Source organism: Lithohypha guttulata (genome assembly GCF_036872675.1).
Source record: "Lithohypha guttulata strain CCFEE 5908 chromosome Unknown scaffold_7, whole genome shotgun sequence".
In the NCBI taxonomy this organism is placed as follows: Eukaryota; Fungi; Ascomycota; class Eurotiomycetes; order Chaetothyriales; family Trichomeriaceae; genus Lithohypha; species Lithohypha guttulata.
The window spans coordinates 26,095-49,015 of NW_027042756.1; the positions used below are offsets into that span (position 1 = coordinate 26,095).

Sequence of the window (22,921 nt, forward strand, 5' to 3'; positions counted from 1 at the left end):
GGCCTCAATGTTCATACAAATCGTCGATGCACTCCTTTTTCCCAGCCTTCATCGCACGTCGTAGGCATCATCTTCGTCCTCTCTGTCCAGCTCTAGCTCCTCCTTGATGAAAAGTCAATCTCCTCCTCTTCCTGAGCATCATCCATTGTCAAATCCCTCACCTGTTTTGATTACGCCAAACGCCATCGCTATCACTTCCTTCTCTCATACTCCCTGCGAATTTAACTCTTTCACCCGCCTCCTGACCCTACCCAGTCCTTCCATACAAACTCTATGGTCTTCAAACGCCACATCCCACCATGCTCGACACTTTCTGTCATCCTCCAACCAAGCCATATACGTTGCATACCCAGCCATTTCTTTACCTTTACTTGCTTCAAAGCTCTCAGCACTTGCACCATCACCCTGCGCACAGACCCAATTCCTATACATGCCATGACTTATCACTTCCTGTCTAGCACGAAAATGCTCGATCATAGCAGCATTAAACTTGTTCCATTCATGCATGTAAGTCGTCATAGCGGCACCGAAGCGATCCCACGTGCCCTGCGAGATTTCAGCGTCGACAGGACAATAAGGTGACTTAGGAGGCCGAGGAAGGTTGAGGTCTCGGAGAGCAGAGGATGGGAAAGTTTCGAGACCTGGCGCTGGACGAGATGTGAATGGAAGTGTATCGCTGAGAGAATTAAGATCTTTCAAGCCCGTTTTGGGCTGGATGGTTGATTCGAGGTCAGTAAGGTTGAAACCGTTAGTTCGGCCATGAGGATCAGAGTGGTGACGATGAGTATGTTGTCGAGGTGACTTTTCTGATGCTGGTGATGTTTCCTCTTCGACAGTAACATTGTATGGTGCCTCTGATGCAGCAGGTGATTCAGTACTTGCCGGCGCAGGTGAGTCCACGTCCATCTCATCTGAAGCTGTCCCGTTCGAAGATGGCTGTTCAGATCTGGAACTCCGTCGAGCACCATTTACCTGACTCGCAAAGTCCGGGGCAAGCTTGCCTGGCTGGAAAGCAGCACCTTTGTCTGAAGGGTCAAAATACCTGACGCCCGTGTCAACACCCACAAACCCACGAGTTTGACCCCTTTGAGAAGTACGAAATGGTTTTGTAGGCGACTTTCGTGAAATCGATTCGGGAGGATGTAGCAGATCTGCATGATTTTCAAAATGTTCATGCCATCTCTCCGCTGAGAATTTCGCAGATTGAGCTTCGTCACTACAGTAAACGTTAGCTATATTTGAGCCTCGCAGCGGCGACATGTCAAATCTGTAAGAAGGGAAAGTATCCTCATGGATAGTCGGTAACCTCTCAATGTTCGGGTAGCTATTGGGCCATTCTCCAGGGTATACATACTTTTTCCTTGCATCCTCCTCACTCGGAGCCCCGGACGTCGTTTCGTCAACACTCGATGCAGGTTCGTCAGCAGGAGAAGAAACGTATGCAAATGGTCTTCGAGTAGGTGGTCCCTTATTGTCTGGTGCTGGATAGTTGTAAGTATCGGCATCTTCCTCGACAATACGAGTATAGTTGTTCTTCGGGAAGTAATCTGTCAAACCTGGACTGTTGCTATTCGGCGCATGAGTATGTGGTCTTCGTAATGACGCTTTCTTCCTGTCCTGTGGTGGTGGAATGTCGTCTTCGTCGCTAGAAGTTTCGGAAGCATATTCATACCTTGCCTTGGGACTATGACTTCTATGTCTTGGTCGTGGTGCTCTTTCATTGGGCGATCTTTGGTTGCCAAATGGTCCTTGTTCTCTATCCTCCCAGACCTTATCTACTGGTGAAACTCGAACACTTGCAGATCGACCGACATTAGTTGTATTGACATTAATCCTTTCTCCGCTGGTCTGAGCATATCGACTTGGATTTCTAGCCAAACCTGGCCTTAGATGTGAGTCGTCAGTATGAAAAGATTTTGTCTGTCGGAGAGGACTCAGCGATTCACGAACTCTCGAATTTGGGTCATGATTGAATGGTGCCGTACTTGAAGGTCGATCGGATCCATAGACATGAGCATAAGCAGAATCTCCAGGAGTATATCGTCTCGAGCTAGTCGTCCTATTCAGTCCAGGAAAACCAGGAGAATCAGAATATGGATCAGGTCTCGAAGCAGTAGGATGTCGTGTTCGTAGTGGAGATGTCTGAGCGTGACTCCCTCTCATAGCATTCATTCCTCTCAAACCCTCATCTCTTGCAGCCTGTTCGAACTTGGATCGATCCCATTGTTGTGGCGCAGCTCTTGCAAATTGTGCAAACTTGTCAGCTGTAGAAGCAGAAGCAGAATTAGGTCGTGGTCTCGTGGCTTGAGGAGCATATCTGTTTGTACTCGCATCTCGTCGTGGAGGAAAAGCACCATTCTGATAAGCTGAGTCTGTCCTTCGTGGTGTTGGTGGTTTCTTGAATAAGGGTGAATCTGTAGCCCTCAATTTTGCTCTTTCTGAATCATATTTCGCCTTTTGCATGGGATCTCCTAATATCTCATGCGCTGCCTGAATTGCCTGAAACTTGGGAACGACATCGAGCTCTCGACCAGGGTTTCGATCAGGATGATATTGCTTTGCTAGCACATGTTAGTCAGCCCACTAAAGACTTGCAAACATACCTAGCTCTCGAAACCTCTTCTTGATAACTTCCGAATCGGCAGTACTAGGTAGATCCAAGTCTGCATAATAGTCACGCTTGTAATCTGCCTTGACCATGTTTGCGCCTTGCTTCTATAAAATGCAGGTTCAGACAATCTGACCCGTCAGGCTAATCAACAGGATATAGTTGTACCAATAACAATTCCTCTTTTGTCCTCCATCAACATGATTCGAACGGAACAATGACCAAGTACGTCAGTGAGGGTAGTCAGGATTGAGATCGAGTACAGACGAGGTAGGACGGCGCAACGTGGAAAGTTGTGTACGGTTTGTCGCACTTCGAAGAATGTCAGAAGCGATGAAATCATGGAACCGTAGGTGAAGTGTTTGACTGGTTCGATGAGATGATCGATTGTTATTCGTTCGAATCCAGAAGAGCATGCAGAAGCGTGTTCTCATTCGTAATCTGACTGGTCCTGCATTTGGTCACACCATCGATAGGAAGACCTCTTAAGATCAGGCCACGACTATGCTGGTGTTATGTTGCACTTTCGTTGATGTGCTTCAAAACGTGTACCATGTTGACATTATGTTACTCTGGGTAGTCACGGCAGATGTGGGGCATGAACCAGGCATCACTTTCCCAATTTCAGTTAACTTTAGGGCAAAGCGGCTGTAGCCTCCTGCCTGTATCCGCCTAAAACTTTGCCTCGAAAGGACCACGCCTAGAAATGCAGGAATGATCCTTGTTCTATTCTATCTCAAGCGATGACTTCGTTTGCTTCTTCCTGGTGGGCTTGTCCGTTGGTCAGACTCGTCCCTCGAGCAAATATCTCTCGTAATACATCCTTCAACTCTTGCAAAAACCTATCGACTTCCTTCTCTGTCCCTACTGTTATACGCAAACATCCTGTACAGCCCAATTCCTTACCTCGAAATCGAACAACCACTCCTCTTTTGCCTGCCATTGTTTCGTACACCTCCAGGGCAGTTGGATTATGCGGCTTTCCACCTTGGTCTTTTGGTTTGTCCAGAATCTCAACCAGCAGGAAATTTGAGTCGGCACCTCCTAGAAATCTACCTATGCCGGGGACTTTGGGCAATTCTTTTTGTAACCTTTCTCTTTGCTGAATGATTTTCTTCCTGTTCTCGCGCATAACTTTCAGACTCCGCTCTTCTAATGCAGCATTGGCAATCGCACTGGTAGGTGAGGAGATGTTGTATGGAGCTTTCATATTGTTCAATAATGTTGCAATCTCTGGAGAAGCAAATGCCACACCCAAACGTATACCTGCAAGACCAAATGCTTTGCTCAGTGTCTGCATCACGACAAGGTTTGGCCATTCTAATACCCATTCAGCCAGACTCGAGCCATCGGGAGAGAAGTCAATGTATGCTTCATCAACCACAACTACCCCATTCCATGTCGGATGTTCTAGTATTTTTTGTATTGACTCTTTCTTAATCAGGCTTGCAGTAGGATTACCAGGTGAACATATGTAGACCAATTTTATCGATGAGTCGGATAGCTTTTCGCATACTTTCTCTGCCTGCAACGAGAACCCATCTTCCACATTCAGAGGTACAGTCACAATTTCAAGGTCATTGACGTCCGCGCTGACAGCATACATTCCATAGGTAGGAGGACAAGTCAGTATTTTGTCCTGCCCTGGCCTGCAGAAGCATCTCAGCAAAGCATCAATAGCCTCGTCTGACCCAACACCACAGAACAAGTTCTCCGGCTTCAATGTCTTGCTAGTATGGGTATATGTGTTCCTCAACCTGCAAAACTTCTCTTTCAATTCATGCTGGTGAGGGTCTGGGTATCGGTTCAGGCCGAGGAAGTCGATGTCTGTCGAACTTGTATTTCCACTCTTGCCGTTGAGTATAAGACCAGGACCGTAGGCATTTTCATTCGCATCGAGTAGGACATTGGTTCCATCGTCTTTGTAGTCACTGGTTGGTGTTCAGCTGAGGGCGCAAATCGTTGAGAGTAGAACTTACTCCCGAGCACAACGGTATGGGTGGAGTTTCAATATGTTTGGCCTTGCGCATTGCGAAAGGTTGAACGGCATGTTGAGGTCCGCGTAGCACGATGGTTGAATAGGTTGTGTACAGAAAAAGTTGTGACACAGAATTCTTTGGCTCGTTAACCCCGCAATGATGCAGCCTAACGCGGTTCTCGAAGCGCTAAAAGTCCCTGCATCTGCACCTAACACATGTCGCAGCGTTTGCTCTTCAAACTTTGTTGCAGCACGTTAGACGCAGTACGAGCATTGGTGTCGCGTGCTGATGTGGTTGTCCGACTCGTGTCCACCTCGACTACAGTCCATGTGAGGCGCTCTGCCGACTTTCATCTATCCTCGATAGCATCCCAGAAGAACAACATGGCAGAACGAAAATCCGCCTACGGCGCTCCAGCCTCTGACACAGACTTTCGTCGAACATGGGACCGAGAAGCTTACGCAGCCAAGGCCAAAGCTGAAGATGAGAAGCGAAAGGAGGAGTCCAAAGCCCGATACGAGGCGAAACTGGAAGGAAAGAAATGGCACAAACATGTCGACATGTCAGAACTGGACACGACATCGGCTCGCAGTTCACGTCTAGACATTGCCAGCATGGTCGGTAAGACGACAATCATTCCCGCAAGTGCTGGTGTGGGTAGAAGGGGAAAAGGTGCAGGCTTCTACTGTGAGGCTTGTGACTTGACATACAAGGACAACGTGCAGTACATTGAGCATTTGAACTCCAAACAGCATCTGATTAATACTGGGCAAAGTGGAGAGGTCAAAAGAGCTACCCTGCAAGACGTCAAGGATAGGATAGAGTTGTTGAAGGCGAGAAAGAGACAAAGAGAGGAAGAGGAGAGAAAGCTGGGTGAGCTAGACATTGGTGCTAGGATTCAAAAAGCTGAAGAGGTCGAGATGGCCGAGAGGGACGAAAAGAGGAGAAAGCGCAATGAGAAGAGACGGAAGGGAGGTATCAAGCAGGAGGACGATTGGGAGGGCAGGTTGGGGGTGATTGCGTGACGAGATAAGACTCGAGTGATTGAAGTCAAAACACTTTTGACGAGACAATGCCCACAAAATTCAGCGAAGCATGGCGACAGCGACTGTACTTGCTTTCAACTCGTCCGCCATTGTAACGTATCCGACTTCGCAGCGGCAACAAACACGCGGTAGCCAGTCATGCTGCTCACAGATCGGCCAAACACAATAATTCGGTACTCACCTCAGTCAAACGAGAGGAGGCCTCTTACATGCTTTGGCGCTGGCGGGCGCGACTTACAGATGGGTTTTGCCAAAGTTGGATGGGCTGTCGAGCACTACGCAAATGTGCAATGAGCGGTTTGGCCACAATGAGCACCCCAAGGCATGAGCTCGTTCTGCTAAACAGTATTCACCTCAGCCGACATATTGTTGAGGTGAAACGGATCTTCTTTGCCCTTCCGAGCACTGATTTATGTCGGGATCACAGTCTGTGCAAGTCGCAGATCTACTATGGTTCGACTCAATGATTTCATGCCATGTACGAGAAATGCATGACTTAGAACCAGCAGGCAGCTGACCCAAGCCCTAACCAAACCTGGTCCATTCCGCAACCAGCCAGCATCAAACTAGAACCTAACTACCAACCCAAAGTCCTAGTGATAAAGGGGAAACCGGTCACGCTTCATACACAACGCACAGATATAGCTGGGAAGATCAGATCGAAAGGAGAACATGGGCTATGTGGATGGATCCTGGTACCTGGAAGGAGACTTGTCCTATCTCCTCTTCACAGCAAAGGAGCAGAAGATTGCTTGAAAATAGTGAGACCCACCATAGCACCATCTACTATAGGTTTGATGCGACTCCTGGTAACTGGATGTTTCATGGTCTTTTCCTTTAACTGAATCAGGGATTTGGGTTGGCGGTTAGGTCATTGTTGGGGCTGGAGGGGTATGGATGGACTAGGAATGTTTGGGGCTGGCACGGGTTAGGTTGTATATATGCTCAGAGGACTAGGAAGCTGAGTCTGGGACCAGAAGCTATTTGTTTCTGGAGGCTCGCCAGGCACTGACGCACAATGGCAACCATCTTTGTATCAACGGTGGATACTAGGACACGAGACTCTGGTTCTACGTGGATTATACGCAGATCATAGTCGCTGAGTGACAGGCTGGTACTCCACAGTGAGGATGATAATTTTATTCATCAAGAACTTATCATACTACCCATACTCAACCATCTACCCACAATAGGATCTTTCGTCAATTGAACAGGCTTGACCGGCTCCATCCCAACATCGTCTGTGTAGACATAGATAGGCAAAGACCACATCTTGGACTCCTCAACATGTACTTCTGCACAGATATTATCAACGCTCACGCTAGCAGATAAGTTGCTCGGCTTTAACGGCACATCAAAGCTTAATTCCTACATGTCCAAAACGCGAAGAACAGACCTCAATTTGTACGAAAGGCACTTGTGTATCTTTCGACCTCGATGGCAGGACTCGGAGAGTAGAAGGAGAGTCTCTACAGCGCCAGTGAGCTCGAGGACGTCGCTGTGCAAGTCAACAACGATAGTGTAGTGGGCGAATTTCAGGTTGCAAGGCACGAGAAACATAACCTTATCGAAGCTTTATCATCTCGGCTATGTCATCCCGTGCTGACTGTGCCTCGAACACGACGACTATCTCGGATGTATCCAAGAATTTTGTCAGATACAAAGTCGTTTGCTGCCCACTTATGCAAATACTCAGCAATCAAGCTTAACCACAATGTCAATGCCAATTGCAACAGACTATGCGCGGCAATCAGCACTCATGTCGGACGTCGACTCCCTCTCAAGCACTGACGACGAGAAGAGTGATCACGATGGCCATAGACCAACACGTCGTGAAATCAGCCATACGCTTTCCCGTACAGCTAGCAGACGTACGGATCAGGATACTCTGACCCAGGAAATATCAAGACGACAAACCACACTCTCAAAAGTCCGCTCTCGACCACATACAACCTTTAACCATCCATTGTCGCACATCTCAACCAAAGAAGATGTCCTTGTCGATTTCGATGGTCCCGATGACCCCTACCGACCAATCAATTGGCCACTTAAGAAGAAGAGCATGACCACCCTGTTGTATGGCCTAGTAACCATGTCTGCAACCTGGGCTTCCTCGTCTTACTCAGCTGGCACATCACAGATCGCAGCACATTTCCACGTTGGTAGTGAAGTTGCCATTCTCGGCACAACTCTTTACCTAATGGGTTTCGGTATTGGACCTCTTCTCTGGGCACCGTTGTCTGAAGTTTATGGTCGCAAGCTCGCCGTTTTGTGTCCAATGTTTGTCGCAATATGTTTCTCATTTGGCAGTGCCACAGCCAAGGACTTTCAGACCTTAATGCTGACACGGTTCTTCGGCGCATTCTTCGCTTCCGCTCCTGTTACAAATACTGGAGGCGTACTTGGAGATCTCTTCACACCAACTCAGAGAGGAATTGCAATGGCCGGATATGCAATGGCTGTAGTTGGTGGTCCAGTCCTCGGTCCTATCGTGAGCGCTGCAGTTGTGATTCAACCGAGTCTTGGATGGAGGTGGACAGAGTACCTCACAGGTATTTTGCAGGTCGTTGTCACACTGCTAGCATTGATCTTCATTGATGAATCATATCCACCTAGACTTCTTGTCTACAAAGCAAGACGTCTCAGACATGAAACAGGCAATTGGGCCCTTCACGCCAAATTCGAGGAGTGGGACATCAGTATCAGTGGACTTGCACACAAATTTTTGGTGAGACCAATACAACTTCTCACAACACCAATCTGCTTCCTCATCGCGTTGTATGCCTCATTCTGCTATGGAATGTTATACATGCAGCTAGGTGCCATACCAATCATCTTCGGGGAGATTCGTGGATGGTCTATGCTCAGAGCTGAACTGCCTTTCCTGTCTTTGCTCATCGGCGCCATCCTAGGATGTGGTGCGAATGTGTACAATCAGACTCTGTACAATAAAGCCTATCATGCAGCAGGTGACAGAGCAGTACCGGAGAAGCGGTTACCTCCCATGATGGTTGGGAGTGTCATTTTTGCTGCCGGGCAATTCATCACTGGTTGGACCGGTGACATTGTTTCCATCAATTGGGCAGTACCATGTCTTGGAACTCTCATGCTGGGTGTTGGTTTCTTCACGATATTCCAGGCTGCGCTAAATTATCTCGTTGACGCATTTTCAACGTATGCGGCCAGTGCAGTTGCTGCTAATACGTTCCTGCGAAGTTGTTTTGCTGCAGCGTTCCCGCTGATTGTTGGGCCTATGTATCATGATATTGGGACTGGTCCAAGTAGTTCCATAACAGGAGGATTCTCGGCCTTGTTAATACCAGTACCGTTTGTGTTCTACATCTTCGGTAAGAGGATCAGAGCGAGTAGTAAGTGGAGTAAGCAGAGTGTTTACTGAGGGGGAGATGAGGTAGAGGAAAATATTTTCATGTACACTCATCTGAGACTGAGTCGAGATTTCTGCAATGCTGCGACATGTTACCAGTCTCCTGGTCATCCCTGGTTTGTGAATAGTCGCTGTATCTGGAGCTTAGCCGTCGGGAATAGTTGGTTGAGGTGACGTCGTCCTGCAGTGAGGAATGTAACTTTCGGTTTCTCGATCAAATGAATCGTGCCCTTTTACGATTCCATTTAGGGACGACAGCAGTGGTGGTCCTCCAGATCGAAAGGTTACTTGGAGTTGAGATACTCCAAATCTGGCCTGTGCTTACTGGTGCAACCAAATGTTTGCCCTTGAAAAGCCTGACACGCTATGTCTGACTGTTTGCCCACAAATTCGCACCTTCGATCTCGTCTGCTCAATTGGGTTACAGTTCGTCTTCTTCAAACTTGACGCGAGATGGCCCCAACATTCACCAAAATTACCCCATCTCTGCCTGTTTCCTCTGTACCCGCCTCAATCGACTTCTACACCAACGTCTTGGGCTTTCGTGTTGCAGGTCGAGATGGCGATAACCATACCTGGCTTCAGTTGACTTCAGACTCCGAAGCTCCACGCGACGATGTAGCTGTGAACATTTACCTTCGTCGACGTGGCTTTCTAGACTTGCCTGAAGATGCAGCATTCGGCAGGATCTATATCCGAATCGAGGGTGAGGAAGATGAGCTTGATGGATTGCTGGAGAAGTGTAGGAAGGGAGGAGCAGTCCTGAAGAATGATATGAGTGTGAAGCCTTGGGGTTTGAAGGACTTGACAATTGCGGACCCTGATGGCGTACGTCCTTGGCCTATAGCAGGCAAGTCGCTGATCAGGACAACAGAATCTGCTCAACTTCAGCCAAGCCATGGGATCGTATCCGCGCAGCAAGCCAGCAAGTTCGACGAGTGGTCAGTGAGCGGTGAATTAAACTGCAAGTCATGGCCGAGGGTGTTGTCGAACATATAACCATTGTGAGAATTTATACAGCGTGAAGATGGCTATGTGGAGCAGGTCTCTTCGAATTCTTCAACTTCGTTCATCTCCTTGCCGCGTGACATGCTTTCCTTCCAGCAAATGACTCTGGTTGAAGCACGTTCTGGAAGCCGACCATTTTCAGGTTGTGTCTTTATGGTATCAGTGGCGACTGTGTTGTCCCTCGCTACCACGGACAGAAAATTATAGTTGGAACGGCCCAAGGTGGCGACGTATGTTCACTGTGCCGTTGCATCTCTCCCTGGATCCTGGTCTAAGTGCGTGCATTGTTCCTACGGCGACTTCACCAAGATGTGTCTCCGAAACCAGGCTCGAACAATTTTGTACTGCTGGTCAACTGAAAAAAATCTCAGAAATCGGTCATGAGCTCGTTCTGATCGCCTAGTATCACACTTGAAGAGCCGCCGTATCTTACCAGCGTGTGGTCGACTCTGCCCTCCACAACCGCGAAGTCGCTGACCACATGGCTGGTGCAATGGCCTTCGCCTTGTAAAGCTGAGCAGACCATTACTAAAGATGTAGAGATTCCCATGGTTCAGCATCAGATATTGTAGAACGCACGACCAGTTCTCCAATAGTCGACTGAACGTCCTGCATAGTAACGAATGTCGTCGGCAATCTCCTCTGCAGAAATGACGCACCAAGCGCGTCTCGCTGTGCTGTTCCAGATCCCGTGCGCGATTGCATACCTTAACCGCCAGAGATCATAGTTATGCCAGTCTTCATCCCAAAGCTTGCCTCGTTCCTCATCATCGAAAGCATATGCTTCCCTATAAGCATAGTCCACAAGAGCCCAAATCGAGAACTCTCTTGTCAGAGGTTTCACTAACGCATCTTGAATGCACGTAAGAATATGACTTTGGCCAGTCCAACGCGAGTCGTATTCTCCTAGTTTACCTTCTTTCCAAGCAGTAGTCCAGCAATACTCGTACCACGATCTATAATCTGCAAGCTCTTCAAGGGTGTTCTCGAATGGTGAGTGGTATCCCTGACGTGGATCTAGCGAATACCGGGTCAGGTCCATATCCCGCATCAGCCATTTGGGATACGCTGCAGCACCAATCTGGACATCTTTGACGGCCACACCGTCGAAATCGATATATCCAGTCACCGTACCTGTATCAGGGTCCACGAAGACATTCTGCAGGTCAAGATCTGCTAATGAGAGTGAGAATGGTGCTCGTACAATTTGTTTTGGCATTGACTTAGCCAGACGTCGGGGGCTTTCTCTGCTCGCAAATCGTGACCAACAAGTTCACCCTTTTTGGCTCCCTTTAGAGCTCTTCTGATCCATTCCTCGAAGAAATCCTCTCGCGGTTTTCGCTTGATTGTGCCAGCCCACAGACATTCCTCGTTTGCGTAGTAATCGAGTTCGTAACTGACTTCGGCAGGAAGGTCTGGGTCGCTCGAATCCCAGCGTAGCATGCCTGTCTTGTCAAATTGAATATTGTAGAGCTGCTGCATATGAGAAGCAATGCTCGTGAGTGTTACCACGCGTTGTTCTTCGCCGAAAGTTTCCTTGTCCCACCAGAGCTCTGACAGTGGTCGTCCTTCGATGAACTCGATGAGGCCGAATACAACACCTGCTTCAGTGACATCCGTAGTCCAGTAGTAGACTGCTGGAACAGAAATTGATGTTTTGTGCTTTATGTACTGGAGGGTGTTGTATTCGATCTTCATCTTCTCAGCCAAAGTCTTGACAGGATGCCTGCCACAGCCGGGCACTCGAGCACACCACTTCACGCCATCTGAGAAGGTTAGAATATATACAAAGTTGTAGCTGCCGCATCTTGGTGTAGGGTCAATCTCGCAGTCTAGGTAGTGGTCGGCATCGAAAACAATATCGCGTCGCTGAGCAAGAGCAATTTGGCGCAGCTTCTCCAGGTCCAAAGCAGCAATGACGCACCGGAACGGCGCAAGCAGGTCGTATGTGCAGCCGTGGCAGTCACTCTCCACATCTTGGCAGTCCTCATTCTCTCTTAAGGACCATTTTACCTCCTATTCCATCTTCATCACAATTGCGACAACTGACAATCGAGCTCGATCGAGTACTCACAGTTCTCTCATCCGTCCAAGCGTATTCCTCCAGTGGTCGTGCCAGAGACGTATTGGAGCAATGCTTTGGAAGAGCCTCTGCAATATTTGCACTCGATGGAGTGGTCGAGCATGATGCGGCACCACATCTTGTAATGGCGACTGTGTGAATGCCGCTATCGATGACTTCTAAGTCGGTCGGTTGGAGTTTGAGTTTTAGCTTGTCGGGATTAGCAAGGAAGGTGTTCGGATCGTTTGACACTGCTGTCGAGTCGACGTCAGCATCACGATAACGAGGCTCGCTGACCCCATGATCTGCGCCGACACTGCTTCCATCATCGTCTCCACAAATTCGTGTACCAAACGTGAACACTTTATTGAATCTGCCCTCCATGACACGACGAGCCTTTGCAACTTGTTTCTTGACCTTACTTCGAAGGCTAAGAGGTTTGCAGAACGGCATGTTTACAGCAGTCCCTTCGAGATAAACGATATGGAAGTCTTGGAAACAGGTGTCCTGGGAAAGGTCTATCATATGTAAGTAATATGGCTTTACAGTAACAAACTTTCTCTGGTGAATGCTTTGTTGTGGTGCAGAATCAAACCTACTGCTAGAAAGCAAACGGACGCGTCCAGAAGGGTGACAATGTCTTTGTGGAGTGTGGTTGCTATACTTTGTGGTGATATTGCTTCACTTACCTCGAGTCGCTTAGCAACAGCAGATTCACGTGTTTCGGCGGCACGATAGTTCGTTCTGATACCTTGTATGGATGTACACATTGATTTGAACTGGAATTGTCTCTCTTCACCATCTTTTGTGCTCATCTTCCTGACATATCTGCAAACCGAGTTCTCTGTTGTATTGGTTCCAATATACAATTGATCAAGGTGTCGAGAGGTACGTGATGGTAGTCTCGACATGGCTAATCACTAACTTTGCCAGAGATCGTGGCGCTCAAGATGCCAGCGTCAACAAATACAAATCATCTGAAGGGTGCCATCAGCGCACCGATCAAGCAAAACGCCCCAATATCCATTAGTAGCTCCGCTGTAACAAGAGTTCTACCTCATCACTGCAATCAATGTGGCCGAGCTCCCAATAAGAGATGCATTTGGAAAGGTCACATTGGCTGGTGTGCAGAACACAAAATGGCTTGCAGCATGAAACTTGGCTGCCGAACGTGCCGCACACGCGACCTAATGCCCGTTCCTCCATCCGTGATGACTGCAATGAATGCTTCTGGACTCAACGCGGTGATGGAGCAAGATGAGATTGATGATCTGGCCAAGGAGCTAGAAGAGGTCACCGTTGGAAAGGCAGAGGAGAATGCTTTGAGGTTAGGGAAGCAGCAGCCGACAATGCTCGCAAGCTCAAACAGGAACAAACCTCAAAACAACCTGAAGTAAAAGATCCAAGTGTTGTGAAATTGCTCGCTGGCAAGGCCGATCGTGACCGGAAACGTGACTTCTTCCGAGCTAGGATGTTTCGATCCAGTTGGAAACGATGAAGATAGTGGATGGTGACAGATAGGTGATGATGTTCCGAGAGTCGACAGTCTCATCATTCACTCAGCGACAAAACTTGAACAGAGCTGATGGGGAACAAAGGCCTGTCGTCATCATTGTGCAGCAGTAACAGTCGCATTGTATGGGATGAACAAAGAGTGATGGAATATTACGCTGCACGACTTAAGCTGCACCAAGGATATTGCCTGCTTGACCAAGAGAACGACTCACGCATGCAGGAGAGTCAACAGTCCGGGCTGGTATGGGAATGAGAACAGGCATCCTGATATAATGAACATGTACATCAGAGCTACACGAATTCAACGAGCTATATTACGAGAATCAATGTATTATCATGTACTCACTGTTGCTTTGTGTCAATAGAACCTTGTATCTAATCCGGTCCGATTGAACAAGTCAACCTTTGCCTCGACGTGATGTAATCTTGGTTGCCTGACAGCTTCGAATCATCGATGTTGTACTCGCGAACGTCGATCACTCCTCAAACACTCTCGCCTGGAATGCATCCGTTCTCTTGTCCAGTTCTCTTTGCTGCTCCTCAGTGATACCACTGAATACATGATCCGCTCCTTCAACAGGCAGATATTCATACCTGATGCCGGACTCCTCCAGCTCCTGCATTAAGTCGACTCATATACGCTGGCAAAATTTTATCAGCCGTTCATGTGCTATGAAGAATTCTGGCTACTTGCGGCTCGCACAATTTTCAGCCGTATTCCGTACATAGGAGCAAGGGTCAGCTTCTTTCACCTTCTCCGGTATCTGCGTAATCTGGACGCTAACATATATGCTCTCAGGTGAATCACGACCGTTGTGCGTCTGATATCCTTCAGGCAAATGTGCATCCATCTGCAGAAAGTCTGTCGGTCCATAGTTATCTACCACTCCGACCACATCACTACTCACCTCTAGACGATCGCCAACATCAAGGTGACCACCTGGAGTCCAAGAACTTGTCGTTCCAAGCATAGCAGCAGCATGACCACCAGCACTCTCGCCCCACACAACCACTCTCCTGCTATCGAACCTATACCTCGCTGCAACCTTGGGTGATTTTCAAATGCGCAATGCAGACGCTCAATCCTCTACCATGGCAGGAAAGATTGCTTCACCACTTCGGCGGTATTTTATTTCTGCGATCGCATAGCCATCATTTATCTGTCGAAATGACAGAAGTAGAAACTGTTTGTCGCCCATACGAAATGCGCCGCCATGAACATAGAGACCTACTGGAAGTTTCTCAGGACGACTTTCCGATCCTAGTATCTAGAGATCGAGGACTTGTCGAGGATGGCTATCGGTCGTTGTATATGAAAAGTCTGAGAGTCGTTCATAGTTCAGCGCCATCGCAACCTGAAATCTAAAGTCGAGCTCACCCCTTCCAACGACGCTGAGGGTGTTAGGTAGCACAGACCTCGATCCTGTCAGTCTATCAACGGCAGGATGTTTGCATACTTCGACAAGATGTGCAGCTGATCAGGTATGACAAAAGCCAAAGCACAATTCCACGAAAGGTCGAGGCCGTCCATGATAGGGAGAACGGAAACAGCTTCGGAGGTGGAACAACACCAATTTATGCCTCAGGCACGATTCATCCAGGGACGACATCTTTCTCCTTTGATTCGTAACACATCATAGAGGAAAGCAACACGGAACACACAAAGCGGTGACCTTAGCGTGGTCATTAAGAATAGACATGAATTCTTGTTGTTGCGCAACTTCGAGCTCTAAGCACGAAACTAAACGATATATAGATAACGACCTCAAGTGCTGCATTCTGCTCAAGAACAAGAAAAACGAAACCCTCCTCGCTGTATAGCACTAATGTCATATGATCCGCCCACGATGCCGCTGATGTGTTATTAGCTCCATGCTCCGTTGATCCATAATGAGCTCATTCCGAGTCATTTACAATAGGCACTAGCCTTGGGAGTCTAGGACCTCTTTATGCTGGAAGATGCCTGGGCACAAAAAGGACCATTCCCAGGTAATCAGTCTGTAGTAGAAGGCTCTACTGCTGTAACAATAGGCGTCGCCGTTGGGTACAGTGTCGGGCTGTTGATAAGCTGCTTGGACTTCGACAGCCAATTTTCACCTGTCGCCCAACATTTATAGCCCAGCCACAGTCCTCCATCGGTGGTCTTAGGCAAATAGTCATCGGCTCGTAAAGCCCACGAGCCATTTTTGCAGTCGAGAGTCTTGAAGACCTGGCACTCGAGTATATCGTTCATTAAATTGTATGGGCATATGCGGACTTGGTGGTCTCCGACGCCGAACACGGACGGATTGTCGATGAGATGACACTCTGCCGGGCGAATTATGAAAGGCACGTTGGTAAAGGAACGCTCGTCTTCGTTGGTAATAAATTCGATATACATGTATTTCTCTTCTTCAGACTTCTCCTGCTGGAAAGCGAGATCTGGCATCCATTTTTGGGCATCCTGAACCATGGTGTTCGTCTCTGTGGAGGTAGAGGCCACAGTAGTTCGCGGCGAGGTCAGAGTAGAGGATGGGATGTTCAATGGTGAGCTTGTGCCAAGAGTCACAAATCCAAGAAGGATGACCATATGGCAGATGCCGGTCATGTTCAAGACTGGTGCTTTTGCATGTTTCATAGTGGCGGTCCTATCGTGGAAGGTGAACTACAACGTCAGAACAGACTGATGTGCTTCTTTGAGGACGGGATGTGGTTTTGTATCTCTTTGATATATTCGGGTTCTAGGTCTTAGAAGAAAGTGTGGATGCTTGAGAAAACGATTGATAGCAGATTGCCGCGGGAAGGACTATTTATGGGTGCGAACCTGTTTGCAAGGTAGGTGATGACTGCGCAGAATGTTTCGCATACCAACATCCGCGTCAGCTTGTCAAACGACAGCCATGCAGGAATAAACCACCTCGTTGGTGGGTGTGTTGGCATTGACACAGACGACGTCATTCGAGTTAGGATAGATGAGTTGGAAGAAACATGCAGCACAGCCAAGGGAATTGATGTTTTCAGTCTCCATCTGCTATCAAAATCACCCTATTCGAAGGGTGTCGCACGGGACAACTTTGGCCAAGACCTTAAGTACGTAAATCCTGCTTCTTCTCAATAGATGATATCTGGAGAGACAGGAGCTGATGAAAGTAGAACAATGGCTCGATTTGCTCCAATAGCTATATTCTGTATCACACTAGCTAATTCTGACGCCTGTCTCGTGAGTAATACGCCACGGTTCGTGTCCGTTCATCGCCAACATGCTGGCAGTTACAAGTTCTCCGTCGCTCAAGGCGTACTTCCCATCTTTCGTAGTCTTGAATTCGCTTTCGATCTGCAAAGACTTCGATGATGACCTTATAGAAGGGCAACAGCACCCATGAGGGCAGCGAATCCAACACCAACGCCAGCGGTGACCATCCCGGCACCAGCTGCGGAGGCGGCTGTGGTAGTGGTAGCAGCAGCAGCATTCGTTGCGGAGGAGCCCATGTTGTTAAGTGTGTTTGTGGTATACACAGACTGGCTTGTGCTACTGACGACGATAGCAGTGGTAACAGTGTCCAAGGAGTGTGGCAGAGAGGTGGAAGAGACAATGACGTTGGTGGTGGTCTCGACTGGAGTGTAAACACCAGTGACGGTCATAGTGTCGTAACTGATATATGAGTTGCTGCTGGAGTTATCATTGTCGGTGTTCTGTGCAACAGCCATAGCTGCTACACTAGCAAGGACACTGAGGATGAACTTGGACTGCATGATTATCTTATTGGTCGAGGAGTTTGACTTGTTGGATAGATGGAAGATTTTCTTGTACGTATGAGTTTGATGGAACTGAGTTGCTTGATAGAGAGCGAGACTTGCAAACAATCAGCAAGAGCTATCATATATACATCGAGAACGGCGCATAAATCAACCAGATCGCCCACACACGTCGACTGGGCCACTCTAGGTGTGAATGCAAGAGCCTTTTTTGCATGGGTTCGTTGGCAAGGTCTGCTCGCTCTTGTGGACCATTGAAGGGACCAGTACAATTCTCCTAATGCCGTGCTTTTTGGTAGCTTCGAGCATGTCTGAAGGTGAACAGGCGAAACCTGGCATCACAACACAACCACCCTTGGCCAATATTCCGACCGAGACGACTGGAGCAATAATTCGAAAGTTGGCGGTCTCTAACATGTTGCGGGATGTTGCATCATTTTGGCTGCCCAGGATTGGGCAATGATGCTATGTATCATGTTCTGACCGTACGTGGACAACCCTTTGGGCGACCTGTCGTGGTTCCAGAGGTTAATGAAATCAATTGAACACGATCGGGGTCACTTTTCTTTTGCTTCAGCCTCGATTCTTGCCCTCGAAGTCATGTCCAGATGTGATGCGAGACTTCGGAGGCTTGTCCAATCGGTGCTTTGCACATGAGATGCTAGACATATTCGAACGGACCGAGTCGGTTCAAGGAAGGCAGTACTCACCACATTTCCGCTCTGCTTTTCGGCTACTACAATGACATCTGGGTGTCGTCTTTTCAGAACGTTACCTAGCTCCAATGATCGAGGTTAGGTAAGAAGTCCAGCGTCAAGTGCGCTAAAATTGAATTTGCCGAGAATTGATGCCCAGAAGAGGAGGGCCTATAGGATTCCATTAGAAGTGAGAGTCACGATCGTTGATCCTGATCTGATGCCTTGCCTATGAAGACCGATCCCTACCTTCAAGGCAGCATGGTGTATCTCAGCGTATGTCTACCTCAAACACGATGTGTCAGTATGACTTTCTGATTGTCTGTCAATCAATTCCACTAAACGATCTGAGCTCTGATGAGCAACGATGATTGCAGGACCATTAAAGTTTGAGGCGAGTGATGGCTCAAGATAGTGGAAGATTGGAGGCTCGAAATCAAGTAGACCAGCACCGATATCGGCTAGATCGGAGACAACTATGTTAGGGGTGATGTGAGGTTGTACGAAGGACACAAGAGACAAGCTGCTTCTGCAAGTGCGTCGACGCTGCTGCAGTGTAGCCCTTCATAGGTGCTAGTATAGATGGCGGCTATAAGTATGGAAAAACAGAATCGACTGTGGGTTGTGTCGAAGCAGCACTGGCCTGGAAACGGGCTGTATGGGCTATGTCGATGAGGTGGTCAGTCAGCTTTTGGTATTGGATTTGGTGTAGTACAAAGGATTTACACTTGTAGCGTTCCTGCACCACCCAGTAGGAGATCCAAAAGGTCACACTGGGTCCGAAAAAATTGGCTTACGAGGACGCATCGTCCTGCTTGACAATCAGTCGATTTGGAGTTGTTTGCTTCAGCAGGCGCTCTCCGCAAAATTTATATCGAGGCCAACAATCTGTCTTTTCGAGCTTAGAAACTGGGGTGTCTATATGGCGTAGATTCTGTGCGACAGTGTTGACAGCAGTGCACTACTTCTCGAGTGACTTCGGACTTATTTCGGATGGGATGGCTAATGGCCGCCTGCGACATCGTCGGTGTGGGGCGCGACTTCCCACTTTTAGCGTGGTTACAGCGGTTTCCTGTCTTTTCAAGACTGGAAATTATCTTATCTTCTTTCATACCACTCATACTCGAATAATACAATCATATCCACTCTCTTCTTCTTTCCATCAGGAATAGTTATTTGACTTTTAAGTTAAAGGCTTGTCCAAAAGCCTATCTATTTCGAGCACAGCGCAAAGTATAACCACGTAGCCGAAGTCATTGGTTTGATGAGTGCGTAATTGCCGGGTCTGAGAGTGCTGCAGATGGAAGGACCTTCGTAAGGGCCAGAAATGCAACGTCGAAAACCACTATCTTCCACTGAACGGACGATTGCACCCATATTTGATGGTTCCGTGTAGAGCTAGCCACGAAGACACATGAGCGACTGCCTCAGCACTTTGTGCACGACAGCAGCAACAAAATCATCCCAGCGTAGCAGGTCCGTCTCAATACACACCAGGCCAGATCTTCCACCTCACCTTCTCACAGTACCTATCCCAATCCTTGCCATACTTTCTCCTGCACTTCTCCTCGTCCCTCATCTCCCTGTGTACCAACAGCACGCCAAAATAGACGATGTAGAAGTATGTGAATATTATTCCCCAACCTCTGGCCTCGCCTTGCTCAACCTCTTTGTGAACAGTGCCTGTCACAGGGTTTGTGTATCTGTTGATAACATATCCTGCAACACCAGTCGGTAAGCAGTAACTCCAGGCCATAGTCCAATCGCCAAGATAATTGATATGACGAGCTGTGCCCCACCAGCCAGAAGTAATCAGTTTGGTACCAGCAGCAGTCTCAATATACTTGAGATGAGATACACGTGGATCATTGGGATCTTGGCGGAAACGATTCTTCTCATTGTTGGCGGAGCGGAATAGCCAGTAGCCCAGAGCTTGAACGCCTAGGACGATAGCAATCCCGAAAGGACCTAGGACATGTGGGTGGACAGCAAGATAGCGGGCCTGGATCGTGTAGATGAAAGGGACCCAGACCAGGTCACCGAAGGAAAGCATATATCCGAAACCATCGTTGGTAATGTCTATGGTACTGGTGACTGAAGATTCCATGTACAGAGCGTCGAGGACATAGAGACCCTGAAATGCTGTGATGAGGATGATGCTGTCTGAGATGAAACCATGTGTTCGGTACTGATGGGCGACGAAGGTAAGATTGAGTATGAGCCAACCAGTAAGACCCGGGCGCATTTCGTTGAAGAGTTTGATGTCAAGTACTTGTCCTCCTATTCCGAATGGCAGTCCTTCTGGAAATGTAATACGAGGATTGAGCTCACGACCAATAAAGAAGTCGTAGAGCATATTCCCACTATGTCCACCTTTTGCGAGTTCTCTGTGTTCAGGATTTGGTTGACCTGCGCGAGGGACACTGAAGGAACGAAGGTAGACGAAGACGGCGGTTGTGCTTGCAATGAGCATATTGGCAGTGAGGATTTGAATGAAGTTGTCCCAGATATATGTCCATACCACAAAATCACTGCCTTGGATTAAAGTGCCGAATGCAAGTCCCGCAAGCTGTAGGATAGCACTATTGAAAGCATTGAATTTGTAGGTATGTCGACCACCGCAGGAGAGCTGTAGACCTTCAACATACTCACCAGGTAGGAGCAGCTGTAGGAATAGACTGAGAAAGTAGTATGCCGATACCCATGCAGTAACCTCCCACGAATGTACACCTCGTATGCCATCTTGTGGCCATGGGATCTGATGTTTCAGTTTGGCCCAGGTGAGAGTGCTGGGGTGTAGTAGAGCTGGTGCAGGACAGCCAGAGACATCGTTGCAGAGGAATGCCGTAGCGTAGACCAGAACAGGAAGACCGAAGGTGATCAGAAAAGCACCAGGAGGACCAAAAAACTCGTACCCGTGTGGAGGTTCAGGTATCGAAGGCTTGCGAGGACGTATAGACATAGCTGGTTCGTTAGAGGAAAGAGAGAGAGAAACTTGGTCTTGGTCGACCAGTGGTGACGAGTTTGAATGAATGAGTGTTGACCACGTCGACGGCTCAGGTGTAAAGGAAAGACATGGCTGGCGCAGCTGAATGCACCTACCCTAAGCTGTCTCTGGAAATTTATTTGAGCTCGGATGGCAGTTGCCCGAGTGAGGTCAGCCGCGGTCGAAGCCGCAATGGGAGCCAATCATACCACTTCCCGAATCCTGCAGTCAAGCTCGAAGCAACCGAGCTGCGGGTAAGGAATAGGCATTGATGCCTTGAAGCCTGCAGAACTTTCGACTCCTTCTAATGGCTGGTCAATGAAATCTGAATGTCGATAGTCCTTCCTCATCCATACGCAACAGTCTATTGTCGGTCATATCCCACGCTGAAGACTGAGCCTGCATTCGTTCCATACACTTCCGAGACTTCCACTGTCAGAATGCGCCCCTTGCAGAATAACGGACTGCCTCTCCTCTCACTCATTCTATCACTCTCCTCAACCTCGATAGCAGCCTCATCTGACGATTCCAAAACCCCGGCCACGTTCGCAGGCTGCACGATTCATTCCTCTCTCTCCGGATCCTTCTACGATGTCCGTCCTCTCACCCTGAAATCCTCCTTACTCTCGAAAAGTGCCGGTACAAACGAATCCTACCACAGTCGCGGCTATGATTACGGCGCAAACTTCACCCTGAATATATGTGGACCAGTAGTTGAAGAACTCGACAATGTGGTAGGAATCAGTCAGAGCCATTATGCAAATGTCAGCGCTTTCTATACAGATCGAGACGATATCTACAGTCTGGGCGAGGTCAACCAGAACCTCACGATACGAGGCAGGAAACTCCTGCTAAACTATACCAATGGTTCGCCATGTCCGGAGTTGGACGAGTACGGAGACCCTGTCATCGAGTCACGATCGTTGTTGAATGTAAGGGAAATCGTTGGAGGCGGTAATGGTAGTGGAAGAGGTAGTAAATCAAAGCCATCCCGTCGGAAGTCCGCACTCCTCTCATTCATTTGCGACACCTCCCCTGCCCTTTCTACGACACCGCGTATCAACTTCGTCGGCACGATGGATCATTGCACATATACCTTCGAAGTACGGTCACGCTACGCCTGCGCTGGTGCAACACCTAGTCATGAGAAGGGAAGTCTGGGTCCTGCGGGTGTATTTGGGATGATTCTAGCAATTGGTGTGCTCGCATACCTGGTTGGAGGCATCGTCTACCAGCGAAATGTGATGCATCAAAGAGGTTGGAGGCAGTTGCCGAACTATGGTCTATGGGCAGGAATCTGGGACTTCTTTTCGGTAAGCATGACAGACATGACAATTCGTTGGACATTACTAACCATCTCTAGGACATGTTCCAGATCATCCTAGGTCCATGCCTCAGCCGACTCCCGAGCACAGGACGTCTATTCAATTCAAAAAGAGGAGGATATGTAAGAGTTGGAGCAGATGACAGGAGAAATGTAGGCAGAGGTCGTACGAGTGACGATGAAAACAGGTTGATAGACGACTTAAACGAAGAATGGGACGATTGATTCATTTGATGTCACAACAGCTGTATATTAAGTAGAATAGAAAAGACAGGCATTCCAACACATTTCAAATGCCGTGTCTCACGAATCGAACCTGCAGCTCATCCCCTGCTCGACCATATTGAGTATGCTAAACTCGAAACCCATCTCGTCCGTTTGATTGGGAAATCATTTGACTAGTCGAGTAGAGGACTAGATGCTGAATGCCTCCGCAGACCGATCAACGAACTCTATGAATGTTGCTAGCAATACAGCCAAATCTTGAGTATCGTCAGCACGCAACTGTGGCTTGTGCGAAGTAGGCATGCTAACGTTGCAACAAGATCTTTTCTTCTCTGGGTTGTCAGTGTCGCTCT

The 22,921-nt window shown here is 48.2% G+C and overlaps 10 protein-coding genes across 10 annotated transcripts; 4 read left to right on the forward strand and 6 right to left on the reverse strand.

The window, feature by feature from the left end:
• Positions 1 to 204: 204 nt before the first annotated feature.
• Positions 205 to 2,700, reverse strand: LTR64_007860 (uncharacterized protein; the record flags this gene model as incomplete). Its single annotated transcript, XM_064902176.1, has 2 exons — positions 205 to 2,561; positions 2,604 to 2,700. The coding sequence occupies 2 exons, from the start codon at positions 2,698 to 2,700 to the stop codon at positions 205 to 207; spliced, it is 2,454 nt and encodes an 817-aa protein (XP_064751150.1).
• Positions 2,701 to 3,344: 644 nt separating this feature from the next.
• Positions 3,345 to 4,658, reverse strand: HIS5 (histidinol-phosphate transaminase; the record flags this gene model as incomplete). Its single annotated transcript, XM_064902177.1, has 2 exons — positions 3,345 to 4,539; positions 4,588 to 4,658. The coding sequence occupies 2 exons, from the start codon at positions 4,656 to 4,658 to the stop codon at positions 3,345 to 3,347; spliced, it is 1,266 nt and encodes a 421-aa protein (XP_064751151.1).
• Positions 4,659 to 4,970: 312 nt separating this feature from the next.
• On the forward strand, positions 4,971 to 5,612 carry LTR64_007862 (uncharacterized protein; the record flags this gene model as incomplete). Its single annotated transcript, XM_064902178.1, has 1 exon — positions 4,971 to 5,612. One exon carries the CDS (start codon positions 4,971 to 4,973, stop codon positions 5,610 to 5,612), a length of 642 nt encoding a protein of 213 aa, XP_064751152.1.
• A 1,735-nt stretch (positions 5,613 to 7,347) lies between these two features.
• On the forward strand, positions 7,348 to 9,030 carry LTR64_007863 (uncharacterized protein; the record flags this gene model as incomplete). The annotated part of the gene is made up of 1 exon (XM_064902179.1): positions 7,348 to 9,030. One exon carries the CDS (start codon positions 7,348 to 7,350, stop codon positions 9,028 to 9,030), a length of 1,683 nt encoding a protein of 560 aa, XP_064751153.1.
• Positions 9,031 to 9,471: 441 nt separating this feature from the next.
• LTR64_007864 (uncharacterized protein) lies at positions 9,472 to 9,967 on the forward strand (the record flags this gene model as incomplete). The annotated part of the gene is made up of 2 exons (XM_064902180.1): positions 9,472 to 9,846; positions 9,893 to 9,967. 2 exons carry the CDS (start codon positions 9,472 to 9,474, stop codon positions 9,965 to 9,967), a joined length of 450 nt encoding a protein of 149 aa, XP_064751154.1.
• A 618-nt stretch (positions 9,968 to 10,585) lies between these two features.
• On the reverse strand, positions 10,586 to 12,541 carry LTR64_007865 (uncharacterized protein; the record flags this gene model as incomplete). Its single annotated transcript, XM_064902181.1, has 3 exons — positions 10,586 to 11,199; positions 11,250 to 12,042; positions 12,101 to 12,541. 3 exons carry the CDS (start codon positions 12,539 to 12,541, stop codon positions 10,586 to 10,588), a joined length of 1,848 nt encoding a protein of 615 aa, XP_064751155.1.
• Positions 12,542 to 15,596: 3,055 nt separating this feature from the next.
• LTR64_007866 (uncharacterized protein) lies at positions 15,597 to 16,220 on the reverse strand (the record flags this gene model as incomplete). Its single annotated transcript, XM_064902182.1, has 1 exon — positions 15,597 to 16,220. One exon carries the CDS (start codon positions 16,218 to 16,220, stop codon positions 15,597 to 15,599), a length of 624 nt encoding a protein of 207 aa, XP_064751156.1.
• Positions 16,221 to 16,939: 719 nt separating this feature from the next.
• On the reverse strand, positions 16,940 to 17,335 carry LTR64_007867 (uncharacterized protein; the record flags this gene model as incomplete). The annotated part of the gene is made up of 1 exon (XM_064902183.1): positions 16,940 to 17,335. One exon carries the CDS (start codon positions 17,333 to 17,335, stop codon positions 16,940 to 16,942), a length of 396 nt encoding a protein of 131 aa, XP_064751157.1.
• Positions 17,336 to 19,516: 2,181 nt separating this feature from the next.
• ERG24 (erg24, C-14 sterol reductase) lies at positions 19,517 to 20,995 on the reverse strand (the record flags this gene model as incomplete). The annotated part of the gene is made up of 1 exon (XM_064902184.1): positions 19,517 to 20,995. One exon carries the CDS (start codon positions 20,993 to 20,995, stop codon positions 19,517 to 19,519), a length of 1,479 nt encoding a protein of 492 aa, XP_064751158.1.
• Positions 20,996 to 21,459: 464 nt separating this feature from the next.
• On the forward strand, positions 21,460 to 22,568 carry MRL1 (Cation-independent mannose-6-phosphate receptor CI-MPR; the record flags this gene model as incomplete). Its single annotated transcript, XM_064902185.1, has 2 exons — positions 21,460 to 22,332; positions 22,383 to 22,568. 2 exons carry the CDS (start codon positions 21,460 to 21,462, stop codon positions 22,566 to 22,568), a joined length of 1,059 nt encoding a protein of 352 aa, XP_064751159.1.
• Positions 22,569 to 22,921: the final 353 nt, after the last annotated feature.